This window comes from Antechinus flavipes, chromosome 3 (assembly GCF_016432865.1).
Source record: "Antechinus flavipes isolate AdamAnt ecotype Samford, QLD, Australia chromosome 3, AdamAnt_v2, whole genome shotgun sequence".
NCBI classification, from domain to species: Eukaryota; Metazoa; Chordata; class Mammalia; order Dasyuromorphia; family Dasyuridae; genus Antechinus; species Antechinus flavipes.
The window spans coordinates 185,916,201-185,934,454 of NC_067400.1; the positions used below are offsets into that span (position 1 = coordinate 185,916,201).

At 31.7% G+C, this 18,254-nt stretch overlaps 1 protein-coding gene across 4 annotated transcripts in view; it reads right to left on the reverse strand.

Moving 5' to 3' along the window:
* Positions 1-18,254, reverse strand: part of ROBO1 (roundabout guidance receptor 1) — a 464,510-nt gene that overhangs the window by 388,607 nt on the left and 57,649 nt on the right. For all 4 annotated transcript variants that reach the window (XM_051984356.1, XM_051984358.1, XM_051984357.1 and 1 more), the window contains exon 2: positions 8,128-8,454. In XM_051984356.1, the coding sequence (XP_051840316.1) occupies positions 8,128-8,454 (327 nt within the window). The remainder of the gene's footprint in view (positions 1-8,127; positions 8,455-18,254) is intronic.

The window sequence follows — 18,254 nt, forward strand, 5'->3', positions numbered from 1 at the left end:
CATTACAGAAGAGCAAATTAGCTGAAACAATGGATAAAATTAAAATATACAGTTAAGTATAAGTAGGCTGCAAAATATATAAGATCTGATCATACAATAAGAACAAAAAGAAAAGAGAGTACTGCAGTCTATTTTTATTCATTACAATTATGTATTTTTAAGGGGGGGAGGGGGGCGTGGGAAGAAGGAAGTATGGTAAATCTCATATAGGTTTGTCAGTAGAAAACTAAACCATTCTGGTTAACAACTTTTTCCCAGGCATATTCCTCCAAGTGGTCAAATATAATACTGCTATCAACTAATAAAACCATGTTTACTTATGATAATAGCACTGGTTCATTTTTTAAATTTCTTTCTACTCCTTTCAAAAGAATATACATGCAGTGAAACTATACTAAAAACTGAAATTTGCATTACTTTACAAAAAGTTTAACATAAAGTCTGTCAATATAAAAGAAATAATTTTCTTTCAAAACATTAACAAAAATGGTTTGCCTGTAATAGTGACCAGTAGAAAGAAAAGTCCATCAAATATCAGTTAGAAAACTCCATGTACTTTTAAGTCTTTGATTAATAGAACAAAATCTCTAGTATCTTGGTGTTTAAAATTTTTTTAGTTTATTTTATTTTTAAAGGCCTCACAGGAAAGATTTCTCTTCTATGCCTATTTTTGTAAGAAAGCCAGCAGATGTCCCTCAGGTCTAAAGGGAATTACTTTTTTTCAAGAGGAAACTTAAATAGGAAAAGAACAGCCATATGCTGACTGTGCAATACTTAACAGATGAATTAGAGAAGCAGGGCTGTTGAGTAATTCAAATTACTTTTCTTTAAAATTGAATGTAATTAATGTCAATTTGCATACTTATGCAAAAGGTTTGACATATTAACCACAAAGGACAAAAAAAAAAAGGGCAAATTTAATAATCAATGACATTTTATAAAGGGAAACAGACCAGTTAAATTTTTTCTTAAACATATGTCTCAATTGGCCTAATCCTTAAGAAATTTACAATGCTGCTTAGAAGGTTTAATTTAAAACCTGAAGTTTGACACTTGGTGAATTCTAATTTTTCTGAAATTATGATTCTTAATCATGGAAATCTGTTTTCCCTTTTAATTGCACCCCTCAAAGTTTTAAATACAATATAGATTTCTAATAAAGTTTTTAAAACCTTCTCCAGCTCCTTTTATACCATTTCTCTAAAGCATAAAAATCTAAATTGTATCAAAAATTAGGAGGACAGCTAGCTAGTGCAGTGGATAGAACACCAGCCCTGACGTCAAGAGGGCCTGAGTTCAAATTTGATCTCAGACACTTAACATTTCCTAGCTGTGTGACCCTGGGCAATTCACTTAACCTCAATTGCCTCAGGGAAAAAAAAAAGTATAGATATCACTTCATGCATCAATTAATAATTTCATTAATATTTTCAAGGTACTGTTTCAAATCAGACTAACAGTAAAAGGGATACAAGAAATACCTTATTTTTTCTTGCACTGCCGAGTCATAATGACACACTGAACTACTATCTATGATAATTTTAACTTTTTAATATAACCTGATTATATTTTTAAAGAATAACCAATAGATATAGCCTCTTTTTTGATTTCTAAAAATATAAATCACATCTTTGCTCCACCAAAAAAAATTCAAAATCATATTACATTTCAGAAATATTTGATATTGACAATTTCTAGTAATCAGAAGTTTCACTTCTTAATGAAACTAAACAGTTTCAAAAGTAAATAAAACATTGATAAATGCATTTTAAGTAATATACTGAGAAAAAATACTTTAGTTGTGAATTTAATAGTTGGCTCTGCTTCCTAGGCTTATACTGTATGTATATGTAATTATTCTCTTTGGTTCAATTATTTTTCTAATTTACAAAAAAAAAAACCTTGAGAGGCCATTTGATAGGCAGACCAAAACAGACTGCACTTTCCATTTAAAATTTTGTTTTAGTCACTTAGTAGTTCATTATTCAAAGACAATAACGCATAGTGCTTTTTAGTAATGAGCAAAGATGATGAAAAAGAGAGGTACAGTGGCACTGAATGTGGAACAAGATAACAAATTATTAAGAAAATGGTGCCAAGAATCTGTTTTCGAAGGGTAAAAATTAATTCGTGAACAAGTTACACTAGTTTTTTTAAAAATACATCATATCCTTATCAAGTCATTAAAAAAAATTTTTTTAAACTTGTTTCAATTAGATTTTCTTATTTTACCTGTTCATATCCATATCCACATAAATCACCATTCTGAGGTGTATTCTCAGTATTCATTCTGCGAAATTACATTGATGACTAAATTAACATTATCTTAAACTACTTTCGAAATTTAAGAATGCTTTGCTTATTTTTATATGCAGTAAACAATAATTTTTGATCCTCAAAAGACTGATAATATTTTGGGACCAATAGTAAAAAGAGCTAGCATTTATGGTATAATTTTATAAACCATTTAAAGATGTCATTTCATTTGATCTTCCCAACAACCCCAGAAAGCAGGTACTATTTTTAATCGTCATTTTCTAATATGAAAATATGAAAAGGTTTAATTGACTCATCTAAAGTCACAAAGTCAATAATGAGTAAGATAGGATTTGAACTCAGGACTTCCTCAGGAATGTCTCAATTTTAAAAATGTATTTTTTGATGAAAGGGATACATAATTTTTAAAAGTTATGAAAAAGGGGCAGCTAGGTGGCACAGTAGATAGAGCACCAGTCCTGAAGTCAGGAGGACCTGAGTTCAAATTTGCCTTCAGACACTTAACACTTCCTAGCTGTGTGACCCTGGGCAAGTCACTTAACCTCAATTGCCTCAGCAAAAAATAAATAAATAAAAATAAAAAGATATGAAAAAAATATTGTCATGTAATCCTTAATACCACATGTTAGCTGATTTACAAACATATGACAAATCAAGTAAACTAGCTAGATTTTTAGATTTTGAAAGGAAAAAGAAGAAAGTACAGGTTTAAAAAAAAAACTTTACTGAACAATAATTGCCTCTCAACAACCAAATTATACAACATAGCTTTTAAAATTAAAATTAGATAGGGTCATTGAGCACAAGAGCTAAAACCCAGAGATGTTTGGTTTTGTTTTTTGGGTTTTTTTGGGGGGGGGAAGAGAGAGAGATCTACAAGTTAAGGTCTCAATGCTACTATTCTCACTTTCATACTCATTTATTTAAGATTCTAGCAATGAAATATAATTGAGGGAAAAAAGTAGTATGAAGAGAGAAAAATAAGCAGGCATACAAAGAAAGAAAGAAAAAGTGAGACAGAGAAATTTAAGATATCATTTGTGATTTACCAATTTTGTATATTAGACAAGGTATAACTTCAGGTAGCAATGGTTTCAAGATACCTCCTTTTAACCTTTGGACATAGCTTCATCTTTTTATGACATTCTGTCAAATCACTTTGTCTACTGAGAATAAATTATAACTGCCTAGCCATCTTTGGAATTTGTGACACAAAATACTAGCTCAAAATATAGTCTCTCTAAATCCTCCAGAATGTCATCCAAATTACACTCGAAAAAAAAAGCAGAACATAAGTAACCTATAAATTAGAAGGTACGTCTTATACTGAGATTCACTCAGCGAAGCTGTGCAGCATGTCCCGTTGCTACAAAGAAAATATTTAAATTTAAAATGAATGAATTTTGAAAGTTATAACATTTTATTAGGTATTCAAGTCTCCTTACCTTTCAAATCATTCTTTAGGTTTTTTTTCATTTGTTTTTTTTTTTTTAATGATTTAAAGCGCAGCTAGTTGGTACAGTGGATAGAACACCAGCCCTGAAGTCAGGACTACATGAGTTCAAATCTGGCCTCAGACTTTTAACACTTCTTAGCTGTGTGACCCTGGGCAAGTCACTTAATCCCAAGTGATTCAGGGGAAACATAGATTTAAAGGGGGGGTGGGAGGGGAGAGGGGAAGAGTTAGATTTATTTAAACTACTATGATACAAACTCTGATGTCAGACTCACAGCATCCCAAACCTGATCCTTGATAGTTTGTCAATCCTATTTTCATTTATTTATTTATGTTTTTCCTTCACTTCCCCCTCTTCTATATTCCCTCACTTAAACAGTTTCAAAATCTATCCTCTTTTCCTAATTTTTTTTAATTTTTATTCTGTGCCTTTACTCTTTCACTTTGTTTGGCTCATGAGATTTAAAGCTTCTAAAGCACCAGATTTAAGCTCCTTCAAATAATTTTCTATGTTAGTTAGTCTTTATAGAACTTGGCAGGTTATCCCATTTTGTTTTATTTTGCTGTAACTCAATTCCAGATTGTAAAAGAAGTAATACTGCAAAGAAGCAGCACTGCATATGAGAAATGATTGTCTTCCAAAACATGTAGTACAATTTTACCTCCTGCTCTCCCCAAAATCTATTCTCAATATCTGTGCCATCTCACTTATTTGTCTATCCCTTTCACATACCCTTTCGAGTGTCAACTCCTAGGGAACATAAACATCACTTCTTCTGGGCCAAGAGAATTAAAAAAAATTAGGAAAAGGCAAAGATTGAGGAACTGGCAAAAGACAGACACATTGATACATTGTTGGTAAAGCTGGGAGTAGGCCAAATCATTCTGGAAAATATCCTAGAATTATGCAAATAGAATGACTAAAATGTCTATAAGCTTGATCCCAAAGAGATCAATGAGAGAGAAAAAAAAAAAAAAGGAATCACATAAATCAAAATAATTAGAGCAGCCCTTTTTTGTAGGAACAAAGAATAGGAAACAAAGTATCTAGCCATCAACTGAGAAATGGCTAAACAAATACAGTCATATAATTAAGTACTACTGCAATGTGAAAAAAACAATAGTATCACAAAGACGCATCAGAAGATCTATACTGAGTGGTACAATGTGAAGTAATCGGAACAAGAAAAATATGGACAATAACCATAGTAATGCAAATGATTAGGAACTAATCAAAACTGAATGCTGATAAATTACAATAACCAAGCTTGATCCCAAAGAAGAGATTTACAAAGACCCCTTCCTTTTTTCCTATGCCAAAACTGGAAGCAATACAGCAATGAATATAATGCCATATTTTTTAAAATGTTGGTTGGTCCTGTTGAACTTTTATCACCTTCTTTTTGTGATATTCTTTATTATATGGAATGACTCTCTGGGAGAGAGAGAAACTATTTTTGGAAATTCAGGTAACATTTTTTAAAAATCAAAAATTATTTTTAATAACAGAAGAAATTTAATCTTAACTTCTGCTTTAATATACTTAAAATTCTGTTAAGAGCTTCATCTATGCTTAATAAGTTTCCTATTATGATTAATGACTTACATATGTATCCAATTCTTATTTTGATGAAATCTAATCAATTGTAGTAAAAGACAAAGATCACACACACACACACACACACACACACACACACACATATTCAGAAACTGAATATAAACAGCACAATACTGTACAAATGCCAAAGGTTACTCGTAAGAAAAAATAAAATAAAAAATTCTTAAATGTTTAGGTATCATTTGTAATAATTATCAATATTACTGAGAGTCCCTATCACCACCCAAATAACATGTAAGTTGTGTGAAGGCAAGGATTATGTCATTAAAAAAAGAAAATCTTTGTAGCTTGTAGAGGGCCAGAACTTTGGAGAAGTATACTTGAAATAAGGTGGAACCGATGAGATGATTGTTCTCTAGTTCACATATATATATTTAGTAGTTAGCATGGTGATGTAATTCTAGTTCACACATACTCAGTATACATCATTGTAACGGAGTATTTAAACAGGGGACAAAGTCAGATTGGGGAGGAGAGAGACTGGCAAACTGGCAGACTGATAAAGGAGACTGGGTCAGACTGAGATTGGGTCAGATTCTGACAAACACAGGCTGTGTAAGAGAGAATAAAGACTTTGGACTCTATTCTTGTCCATTCTCGTGATGCCTATCCTGCTGAGACCAATCCCCTTCCAGAGGACCTCCAGAAAGCTAGCCCAAACATTACAGTATCTCCATTGTCTTGCACAGAACAGACAATTAAATGTTTGGCATATTGAATTACAACAACAAAGTTCCACAGAGATAGATGTTTATATACAATAAACTCTTAAGGCATTACTAAAAAGTTAACCATCCATATAGTATGTTTTTTATTTAATAATGTACACAAATTAAGAATAATTTCATTCCTTTCTCACAGACAATTCTTATCCCTTTTATATTTCATCAATATCTGGACACTCAGATTTGTTGATTATAATATTATATATATATATAAAATTATAATTTGACACAGAATGAAAGGTTAAGTAATTCTCATACAAATCTAATAGCTACTCTATTAAAATACTTTCAAACATAGTTTAATATACAACAAATATTTTCTAAAGTAATTTCACATAAACAATATAGTTAACAGTATAAAAATGTAATGATTTCTTTGAGTGTTACTTATATCTCAGCTTTCTCAAAATGCATTTAAACCAATTATCTTCTTTACTTTTTTTATTAAGGCTTTTTATTTTTCAAAACACATACATGAACAATTTTTCAACATTAATCCTTGCAAAACCTTGTGTTCTAATTTTCTCCCCTTTTCTTCATTCCCTCCCCTAGATAGCAAGTAGTCCAATATATGTTAAACACGGTAGAAATATATGTTAAATCCAAAATGTGCATACCTATTTATACAATTATCTTGCTGCACAAGAAAAATCAAATCAAACTGGAAAAATGAGAAAGAAAATAAAATGCAAACAAACAACAATAAAGAGTGAAAATGCTATGTTGTGAATCACAAATCAATTTCCACAATTCTCTCTCTGATTGTAGATAGCTCTCTCTTCATTACAAGATCATTGGAACTAGTCTGAATCATCTCATTTAGACCAATTATTTTCAAAGAAATAGCAAAATATACAGCACATATACAATGCTGCATATAGTTTTGCAAAAAAAAAAAAAAAAAAATTTCCAAAAGTAACCAAGAGCTGAAATAGATAATATATATTACCTCTCTTGTAGAGAACCACAGATATTAAGGAACTCTGAGAAAAGTATACTTGAAGCAAAGATACTTACAGCAGGGTGTTATCTCAGTGTGATTAATGAGATGATGGTTCTCTAGTTCACATATACTTAGTGGTTAGTATGGTGATGTAATGGTTCTACAGTTGACACATGCTCACTGTGCTGTAGTGATGTAATTATACTAAGGTATATAAGGGTAGACTTGAGAAAAAACTCGAGTGAGAGTGTGCTCGAGCTCAATCTAAGATTCCAGACTCCAGAGAGATCCTCAAGAAAGGCACAGACACAGAAGAGTCTCAGATACAGACACAAAGACGACTCTGGACTTCATCTTTGACCATCATCCTCATGAGTTTCCTGCCTCCTTCACTCCTCCACTAAGAGCAAGGACTTGGGCTGATCCTGAGGTCCTCCAGAAAGCTAGCCTGGACATTATACTCTCTCTTTTTATACATACATATATACACACACGCACACACACATATACATATACACTGTGCTGTAGTGATATAATTATATACTAAGGTATATAAGGGTAGACTTGAGAAAAAACTCGAGTGAGAGTGTGCTCGAGCTCAATCTAAGACTCCAGGCTCCAGAGAGATCCTCAAGAAAGCCACAGACACAGAAGAGTCTCAGACACAGACACAAAGACGACTCCGGACTTCATCTTTGCACTTATGCATATACATATACATATATATATATATATATATGTGTGTGTGTATATACATCTTACACATACGCACATATGTAACATATCAATAGCTAAACATAAAGTTCTCTAAATGAACATGCATATACTCTATGTCACTTAGTATAGAATAAAAACTAAATACAAGTATAAGAATTAAAAAAAAAACCTTCCCCCAAGCAAAATGCAATGACAAAGTGCTTTCCTATGCGTCCAAATCAAATTGTTAAATATGCGTGCACACCCACATAGCCAACATAAAAAGGACATAGAAAAAAAATCTAAGTGGTCAATTTCATTCATTTTTATAAAGAAATTTTCCTCAGGCATAGAATAATTTTTAAATTTCTTCAGTACAACTGATTTATCGCCAAAATCAGAAATTACTTACTTGCTACCTCCAGTGATGCATTATGGCTCACAGCTTCTCCAAGATAATTCCGTGCTACACAGATATAAACACCTTCATCAGGTCTACTTTTGCGTCCATGTACTATACGTAAGAAAAATAAAGATCCACTAGGAAGTAACATTCGATGTGAACGAGAGTCATCTTTATCTGTTTCCACTCTTTCTCCTCCTTTATACCATTCAATAGTTGGTGTGGGTCTGCCTTCTGCTTTACAGTTCAAAGTAGCTGGTTCGCCTTTAGAAACAATGAGATCTGAAGGATGTTCAACAATACGAGGAGGGAAATCCTCTTGACGAAGACGGGAGCCTGTAAGACAATTGGAAATTATGATATTCATGTATTAGTTTTGAAAGATTTAAATTTGTTTTTATTTAAAAAGGCTTTTTAACTCCTTAGGCTATCATTCAAGAATTCATACCTCTCTCTTCAATTCACCTTGGAAAAATTACCTTCTACTATTGCCCAATGTAAAAAAACCAGATAGCCTAGTTTACCCATTTATAATCCATTCTTTCTTGCATGCTTGATGTCCTAACTCTTTGCTTTCCTCTTAGCCCAAATCCCAAATTTCTAGCCTTCTAATAAACTAACCTATAATTAATTGCAGTATTTTTATGAATATGCTGTATTAAGATTGATAAGTTTCCTAACAAAAAAAGACTTCTTATACATATTTGCCTAGAATACTGTTATAAGCATAAAAATAAGAGCTTGCTATTACAGAGTATGTTAATATTCACAAAGGAATTTTTTGTAACAATCCCACAAAGTTGATAGTGTATATATAAATCTCATCCCAATTTACAGATGAGAAAATTTGGCTCGTACTGCTAGGTCTATATTCTAAGAGATCATAAATCCACATGTGCAAAAATGTTTGTAACAGCTCTTTTTGTGGTGGCAAGGAATTAGAAATTGAGGGGGGAACAATCGACTAGGAAATGGTTGAATAAATTATGGTATTTAAATGTAATGGAATACTATTTTTTTTTTGAGAAATGATGAGAGGCTGATTTCAGAAAAGCCTGAAAAAACTTACATAAAGTGATACTGAGTGAACTGAGAAGAACCAGGAAAACACTGTACACAATAAAAGCAAGACTGTGTGATGATCTGCATACCCTTTGATCCAGCAGTGCTATCACTACTAGATCTATATCTCAAGAAAATCATAAAGGAGGGAAAAGAACACACATGTGCAAAAATGTTTGTAGCAGGTTTTTTGGTACTGGTAAAGAATTGGAAAATGAGTAGATGTCCATCACTTGGAGAATGGCTGAATAACTTATGGTATATGAAAATAATTAAATATTATTGCTTTATAAAAATGATAAGCTGATTTTAGAAAAATTTACACATATTGATGCTGAGTAAAATAAGGAATACACTGTACACTGTACACTGTGCTATGATCAACTATGTAAGACCTGGTTCTTTTCGGTGATTCTATGATCCAAGGCAATTTCAATAAACTTTGTATAAAAAACCCTATCTACATCCAGAGAGAGAATATGGAAACTGAATGCAGATCAACACATGCTATGTTCACTTTCACTTTTTTTTTAATTTCTCACATGATTCATAAAGAAATGTGTATTAAAAGAAATTAATATATATGTATAACCAAAAAATTGCATTTTTTAAAAAATAAAGATTATGTGATGATCAACTATGATAGACGGCGCTTTTCAGCAATGCAGTGATCCAAGACAATTCCTATAGACTTTAGCGGGGAAAATGTCATTTGCATCAAGAGAAAGAAATACAGAGACTTCATATAGATCAATGCATATTTTTTCATCTTGTTCTTGTTTTCGCATGGTTTATCCCTTTTGTCCTAATTTTTCTTTCTCAACATGATTTATACAGAAAAATGTTAAAAAATAATTTTACACGTATAACCTATTATCAGTTTGCAGGCTGTCTTGGGAAAGGAGAAAGAGAGGGAAGGAAAAAAAAATTGGAACTCAAAGTCTTGCAAAAATGAATGTTGAAAACTATTTTTACTTGTAATTGGAAAAAATATATACTATTAAAATACAAAATTTTGAAAAATTGTGTCAAACCCTCAGCTTAGACCAAGGTCTTCTGATTTATTCTATTATGGACAGGAAAGAAGGGAAGAAATCAGGGTTAAGTGACTTGGTCAGGATCATACAACTAATAAGTATCTGAGGCCAGATTTAAATTCTGTTCCTCCTGACTCCAGGGCAGGTAGGTACTCTATCCACTGAATCATTTATCTGACCCTTCTTGGTTGATTCTTTAAAATATTTCTGAATAAAATACAATTTTATAATATATAATTTTAAATATACAATGTAATTTTAATTTTAAATATAAATTTAATATACATAATTCTTTAATTTTAACATAATTTAAAAACATGATTAATGAGAAAAAGATGTAATAGAGAGGAAGAGTAATGATTTCAAAAATCACCCAGAGATAGTTACTCAACTATATATAAATCAGTTACATATAAAAAATAAATTTTAAATTAGTTATTTAGAATTCCTGCTTTGAAGAATTCAGGGAACTACAGGAACTTTTACTTTCTGAACTGCTTGTGGAGTTGGGGGTCTGAACCCACGAAGACTGAGGGAACCTCTACTAATCAGGAATGCCAAACCCAGCTGTGCTGCAAAGACACAGTCTTGGGCAAAAAGGAACCAGCATACCCAATAAGTGCAGAGACAGTGGCACAATTGTGGGCACTTGTAAGAGAGTGGAATTTTTGGTTTCAGGTTCCAAGTCAGAGGGGAGAACTAAAGTGAAGTTAGGGATACCATCCTCCTCACTCCATAATTAAGGTTGATTACATTAAAAAAAATTTTTTAATGAATTGGTAAACAAGAAAGAACCCAATCATAAAAACTTAATATAGGAATAGGAAAAACCAGTGTTCATCTAGTTTTAGTAGAACACAAAAGTTAGAAAAAGTTTCTTCGCTATCCCAAAGAGCCCAAAAATGGCTCCCAGTCCTGAAAGAATTTATTAAAGAACTCAAAAAAGAATTTAAAAATCAAATGAGACACTGAGGAAAAAGATTATGAAGAAAAAGTTAACGAACTAGAAAAGATGAAATAGTTTTAAAGACAAAAATAACTCTGAAAATTAGCATTAGGCAAGGGGAAGCCAGTGAAGCTTTTATAAGAGACCAAGAAATAACAAAACAAAATGTAGAACATCTTATATGAAAAACAAGAAATTTAGAAAACAGATCAAAAGGAGAGAATATCAGAATAATTGAACTACCTGGAAGCTGTGACCAAAAAAAAAAAAAAAAGAACCTTGACACAATAATGCAAGAAAAAAATCCAGAAACATTGTCCTAGACTGATAAAACATAAAGGGAAAGTAGAAATTTCAACTCAAAAAGATCCTTTGTGGAAATCACATAGGAATACTATTGTCAAATTTCAAAACCCCCAGATCAAAGAGAAAATTTTTCAAGAAAAGAACATTTGCTGGGGCAACAATTAGAATTGTACAGGACTTAGCAGCAGCCATAATAAAAGACTGCAGGTCTTGGAATCATATATACTGACAATCAAAAAAATGGACATTCAACAAAGTTACAGATTTTCAGGACTTTCTTTCAACCAAAATCAAACTCAATAAAAGATTTAACTGAAAATAGCCAATATCTAAAATCAATTTCAAGAAATTTAGCATGGAAAAATTGTTTATGTTTTTTATATGGAAATGTATAGCATATATTTAAGACTAATATCAATTGAGTACCTCAAAAGAAAGATTGGGGCAGAGTTGCTATGATCTGACAAAAACCACTTAGGTAAAAGTAAAAATATACAAATGAGGTGCAACAGACACAAAGGTATTACTGAGGGGAGGTTCTGAAAACTTATGCACACCAAGAATGGGTTAAGTTGGCAATACTACCTATATACCATGAAGGGCATAGCACCCCTCCAAAATCTATAAAGAAATAAGAGGGAAAGAATGGGTGGAGAGGGAAGCAAAGATTGGGGAAAGAAGGGAGAGTGAGGAGAAGTCAAATAATAATAGCAAGGCAAGTTAAGAAGCAGAATTAAAATGGAAGAGTTAACAGCTATAGGAAAAGTAAGTGTGTGTGTATATGTGTACGTGTCTATGGGGGGCAAAGGGGTATGAGTACATGTGTGCATGTATACATATGTATAATATATATGTATGATTAACTAGAGTCTGCTTGGAGGAGATGAAAGGGAAAAAATAGAATAAAGGAAAAAGTACACAGCAGCGAACAAAAGAACAACCTACAAGGAAACAAAGATGGATATTCATAAATATAATTTCTTCTACTATTATATATCCTTTCTTGAACTGGTAATGTATTGTTATATATTTTGAATCCTCACTAATATTCTGTTGTACAAATTCAGTCTATCATAACATGTAAAGGAGGTTTACAAAGTAGGCTATACATAGGTGGGGACTAAAGATTTCTTAATTCTTTACATATCAGAATCTATTTTCCAATAGCTGCTGCAAAATTTTAATAGTTAATGGTATATAAGAGAATTTGTAGGCATAATAGAAGGTAAAGAAAAACTTGTCTTTGTTTTCAGTCTTTGATTTAACCTTCAATACCTTTAGTCTTATTGACAAGAGAGCCTCGAAAACTCTCCAACTCCTTGAAGGACTAATTCTCCTTGAATCCTGCCACTGTAAAGATGCCCCCTAAGGACAAACAGCTTCATTATCTAGATGGGGCTGGTTGAGTGCTGGGCTGCAGAATCCCATTCAATTGAAGATTTTCTATTCCATTCTAGCTCAAGCTGAAACCCAGCTTGTAAATTAAAAGAGCCAACTTTGGGCTCAATCTTTGCAGAGGAACTAATATGCCAAGGAAATCTCTCTTCTTGGCATAGCAAGCCTCTGCCAGCTGGAATGATAGTCTCTTTCGGCACTACCTTCTCTTTATCCTCACCTATTTCCCTAACAAGACTTTATATCTCTCTGTTGGGATTTCTCTACTAGAAACTTTACTTCTCTGTTGGGACTTTGCCACTAAGGAATTCAGGCTTTCGATTTATGCAGAGCAAAGGCTGACTTCCCAATGCCTATAATAAATTTCTTTTTATCAATCTAGTTTTTTGGGTTCATAAATTCCTTTACGAAGGACCTCTGCACCACCAGAAAGGGGGTTCCCAAAACTCCCCATGCACCAAATCCCATGGGGATTTAGGGGAGGGTCCTTTGGTTCTCTGAACTCTGAACCTGCCACTAACCTCACCATTTAACTCCCTGACCACCAGGAACTCTAATATCTCATTTTGGTTCCCTGAATCTATTCTCATCATTATTACTGCAGATCTGATTTTAGATAAAGCAAGAATTAGAACTGGAGTAAGAAAAAAGTACAGAATCCAGCTGAGGAAGAAAGAGGGAAATTTTTAAAAAGCAACTAACAGGAAAGTTCAGAGAAAAGGAGCATTCATTACTGCAGGTGCTAAAAGTTTCTATATAACCATTAATATATAAAATATATATATATACATATATATAAAATACATAAAAATATAAAATATATATGCAAATTATCATTTATATTATATTAATACACAAATACCCCCAAAATAGAATAATATAAAATAATCCCTTGTTCTTCATTCATTGTCCTAAAATCATAGCTTTAAAGCTGATAAAGAATGTTGAGGTCACCTATTCCAATCTCCTCACATTCTACAAGTGCAGAAATTGAAGGTGAGAAAAAAAGAATGACAAAGTTGTTCAAGCAATTAAATCCAAGTCTCATGACTACAAATATGTTTCACTAAAACCTACTTCTCAAAGATAGAAGGGAAAGCATGACAGTAAAAGGCAAGGCCCAGAACTTTAAATATCTCCAAAATTTTAATGAAAGGATCCCAAACTGTTTTTAATTGCCCTAAACTGCTTCTTTTAATCTCATTTTTTCATTGCTAAAAGTGAAAGGTAATATAGTAAAACTCCTGAATATCTAAAATCTTAATAAAAGGAATCATTCTATAAAGTCAATTTATCATTTCAAAAACCAATTTCTCTTCTTAAAAAAAAATGCTCCATACATTTCCTTACATTATTAAAGCACAGAGAACATAATTTAATCTATTCTATGACTGCAGGGTTATTCTCACAACATCAACACAATGCTATGTTCACATAGGGATGCCCTCAGGACTCCTATGTTAAATTGTTTTTTGAATTTTGTCTGCTTCTCAAGAGTTTCCTTCCTTGCTTTTGCAGAGTCACTGTGTTTGCTTCTATAATTTCCTATTGTGGGTTTGGAAATTACTTATGCAAATTTTTTTTAATTTTCTTTAAAAATTAAGCACTATAACAGTATCTCTTGCACTTAAGTTCAAGCGGAAGGAAGAGCGAGACATACTATGGAAAGGCAACTAAATGAACATGAGCTGAAAAACATCCATAAAATACAAGATGTGATGAAATCATAAGAGAAAAATGTATTTTTTTTTTAAATTCTGATATGTTATAAGATTAAGAAATGGAACTTGTAAAGATAGCTGTACAAAGTTTACAGAAACATTTAATAATACTTCATACAGAAAATAGAAATGCAGCTCCAGAAAAGAAATTAAAAAATAAAAATGGGAAATTAAAGTAGGAAATGGGATAGGGAAATGGAGTCAGATACAAAGATAAAGAAAAAACCTCTCAAGAGCACATTAATAAGAAAAATGTTTTAAGGTACAACAAAATGACAATCAAAATTAGTTTTCACTCATTTTTTTAAAATTATATAAAATATACATTAATTGCTAAAGAGTAGAAATGGGTTTTATAATAACAAAAAGTATGGAAGATATTAATCTTGGATTTAAATCAGTTGTGTGAACCTCAAAGCTTCTGAGTAGATATTTAAAAAATTACTGTATCAATACCATAAGAGAAAATTGCAAAATATTGGAAACTATGCTTCAGAATTGAAAAATGAAAAAGGCCAAAGAATTATAGATTGCTAGACTCTTAGATTCAACAAGTTTCTATAACATGACTATTTTGTTAAATAGAACATTCAGAATATGATCAGTAATAAACAATTCTATCAAAAAAAAATTACTATGTCAAAAAATATTTTATTTCTTCCCAGTTAAGTAAAGCAACAATAAGCTCCAGTTTAGAAGCCAGGTAAGTTACATAACAACATGAGAAACAAATTGCAATATGTGAATATATAGAATATTATTATACCATAAGAAATGTCAAAATAGATTCAAAGGAAATTTGAAAAACCTCTGTGAATTGCTACAGAATAAAGTAAGTAAAAGTGGAACAATTTATATATACCAATTTATAATTTTATAAATATATAACCCATTAAATTTATTTTCATAATTAATAATTTATAACTATACTTTGAAAAATACTTTAGAACTTTAATTTAATTACAAGTCGCAATTTTTAAGAATGAGAAATAAAGCATCCCCTTTGAGAAATAATGAAGACATAGATAGTCATGGTAATAATTCATTTTACCTAGCTATACATATTTCTTATAAAGGCAAATTTCTTGTTTTTCCCTCCCTCACTTTTTTCTGTGTATATAAAGAGGATGGGAGTAGAATACAATGAAAAATATAAGCTCACTCACTTGACAAAAAGAAAAAGAGAAAGAGAGATACATCTGAACTAAAAAAAAAAAAAAAAAGATTAGAAATTATATAAAATCATAAACTAACAAAATAAATATATAAAAAGCTTACACAAGATGTGTGACCACAGATAAGTCTCTGTAGGTCTGTTTCTTCATTTTTAAAGATTGAAATAGTAATAGTTGTATTATTTAGCTTTAATGACTGTTTTGAGAATCAAATGAGATCATGTAGGTAAAGTGTTTTAAAAAACTCCAACATCAATTTTGTGTGTGTGTGTGTGTGTGTGTGTGTGTGTGTGTGTGTGTGTCATAAAGGTCAGCTCATACATTGTCTACTTATAATTTACACAATTTACCTTGAATTAATAATGCTGTTAATATTATACACTTCCCAAGTCTGACATTATTTTTTTGTAATTAAATTCACTTTATAATAAGAAAACATGTAATTTTTTCCTGATTGTTATTCTTGTCTCTTTCACATTTCCTGATAATTTCCATATAACATAACAAAAATTCATCTTTCAACTAGAAAATATTCCTTTTTCACTCTATTCTAATCTGCATAGCATGTGTCAAATCTGACTGAAGAGCTTTGAATATAGACCTGAAATGACGATCTGATGACTTTGACAATACAATAGGAAAGGCAATAGGATTGAAACTGGTGAATAAGAACAGAGAAGGAAGAAGAGTTTTGTTGAGTAATGGTCCCCAAAAACAAATATAACCGATAATAAGATACACAGATATAAATATTTATGTTGCCAAAAAAGGGAAAAGGACTTATATGTGCAAAAATGTTTGTAGCAGCCCTTTTTGTAGTGGCAAGGAACTGGAAACTGAGCGAATACCCATCAGTTGGGAAATGGCTGAATAAGTTATGGTATATGAATGTTATGGAATATTATTTATTCCAGTTTCTTTTTCTTCCTCATTACTTGACTGCAACAGAGCCACATAGGGTCAGAGGGAGAGAAAGAAATTATGCTGTTTAGTGAAATTCATTATTTGAAATATAGCATAACAGTTTTATATTATTGGGAATTAAAGCTATATTTAATTGGATTTTTAGTTAAAATATAGGTTATTAAAACAAAATGCCAGTAGCTTACCTTAGGTGAGGCTATGTTTGTATCTCCCTGCTTAGATGGTACATTGCTTTCTAAACTATGAGTTATGCCTTAAAAATTTGTCAGCTCTGTTGGATATATTTATAAGTTTTATGAAATTAGGTTCAAAGTTATTTTAATTGCAAATCTTAAAGTTTAAAGTTTAAAAAAAAAAGTTATTTAAAGACAAGGGACAGGAAAGATTGATTTGCAAAAGCAATTAGTAGTTTAAATGGAGCATCTAGTTAAAAGGGATATTGGTTTGGGAGTGTTTCAATTATGTCAAAGAAGATTTGAGCATGTAGGCATAGGGAGGAGACATGGGATGGGAAGAGATGGCATCACAGGAGGAAGAAAGAGAGGAAAATGACTTGTTGACTTCACCTTTCATCAATTCATATAAATCTTCCAATGATCTAATTACATAGTGTGGGACAGTATCAACCACAAAAACAGACTCTTAAGAATAAGAAAAAGTAAAAAGGGGTTTATTACAATCTCAAAATGGCATCTTCCATCAGACAAGGGGCTTCCACCTGACAAGGTGTTTGTTAGTAAAGAAATGCAAAGTAGAACTGCAAAACACAAGATTAAAATACCCGGAATGCAAAAGCCCCCAGTCCCCACTCTCTCTCCCTGCCCTTTTCTCCTATTGTTTGGGAGAGTTGGAGCTTACTTTCTAATCATGAAAATGTAACCCAGAAACAAAAGAATAAATTGCCTTTAAAAGAGATACTTAAATGCTAATTAATAAAAAGTGGTGGGAAAAAGAAGGGGCAAACACCTGCAACTTTTAGCTATAGTTCTATTTGTTATTATAAAGTCTCAAGTCACAATTAAGATATAGTTTAAGGCTATATTCCCATGAGAATGTCTTCACTCAATTAATTACACACACAGCAAAATTATTTCTCATAGCACAGTAATACTTTACTATGTTAATGTTCAACAATTTATTTAACCATTTCCTGACTGAGGTCATTTACTTGTTTCCCTTTCTTTTGCCATTACAAAAAGTATCATTGCCGTATGGGATCTTTTGCCTATATGGGACCTTTTTCTTTGTTATTAGCCTCTTTGGAATAAATGTCTACCAGCAGAATTTCTGTGTCAGAGGAAATAAATATTTATTTTAGTCACTCTCAATGATGAATTCTGGACTTGTTTCATGAAAGTTTGAAATGACTATACTCAAGTTTTCTCTTGAGAAGTATTTGATCATGCCCTATGACTGCTAAATTTTCAGGGAATAGCTTTTTTTCTTATAGGTTTCTATTATTTTTCTATATATTGAATAGCAGAACCTTATCAAAGTTAATTGATATAAACATTTTCCCCATTCTTGTCCAAATTACATTAATTTTGTCCATTCAAAAGTTTTTAGACTA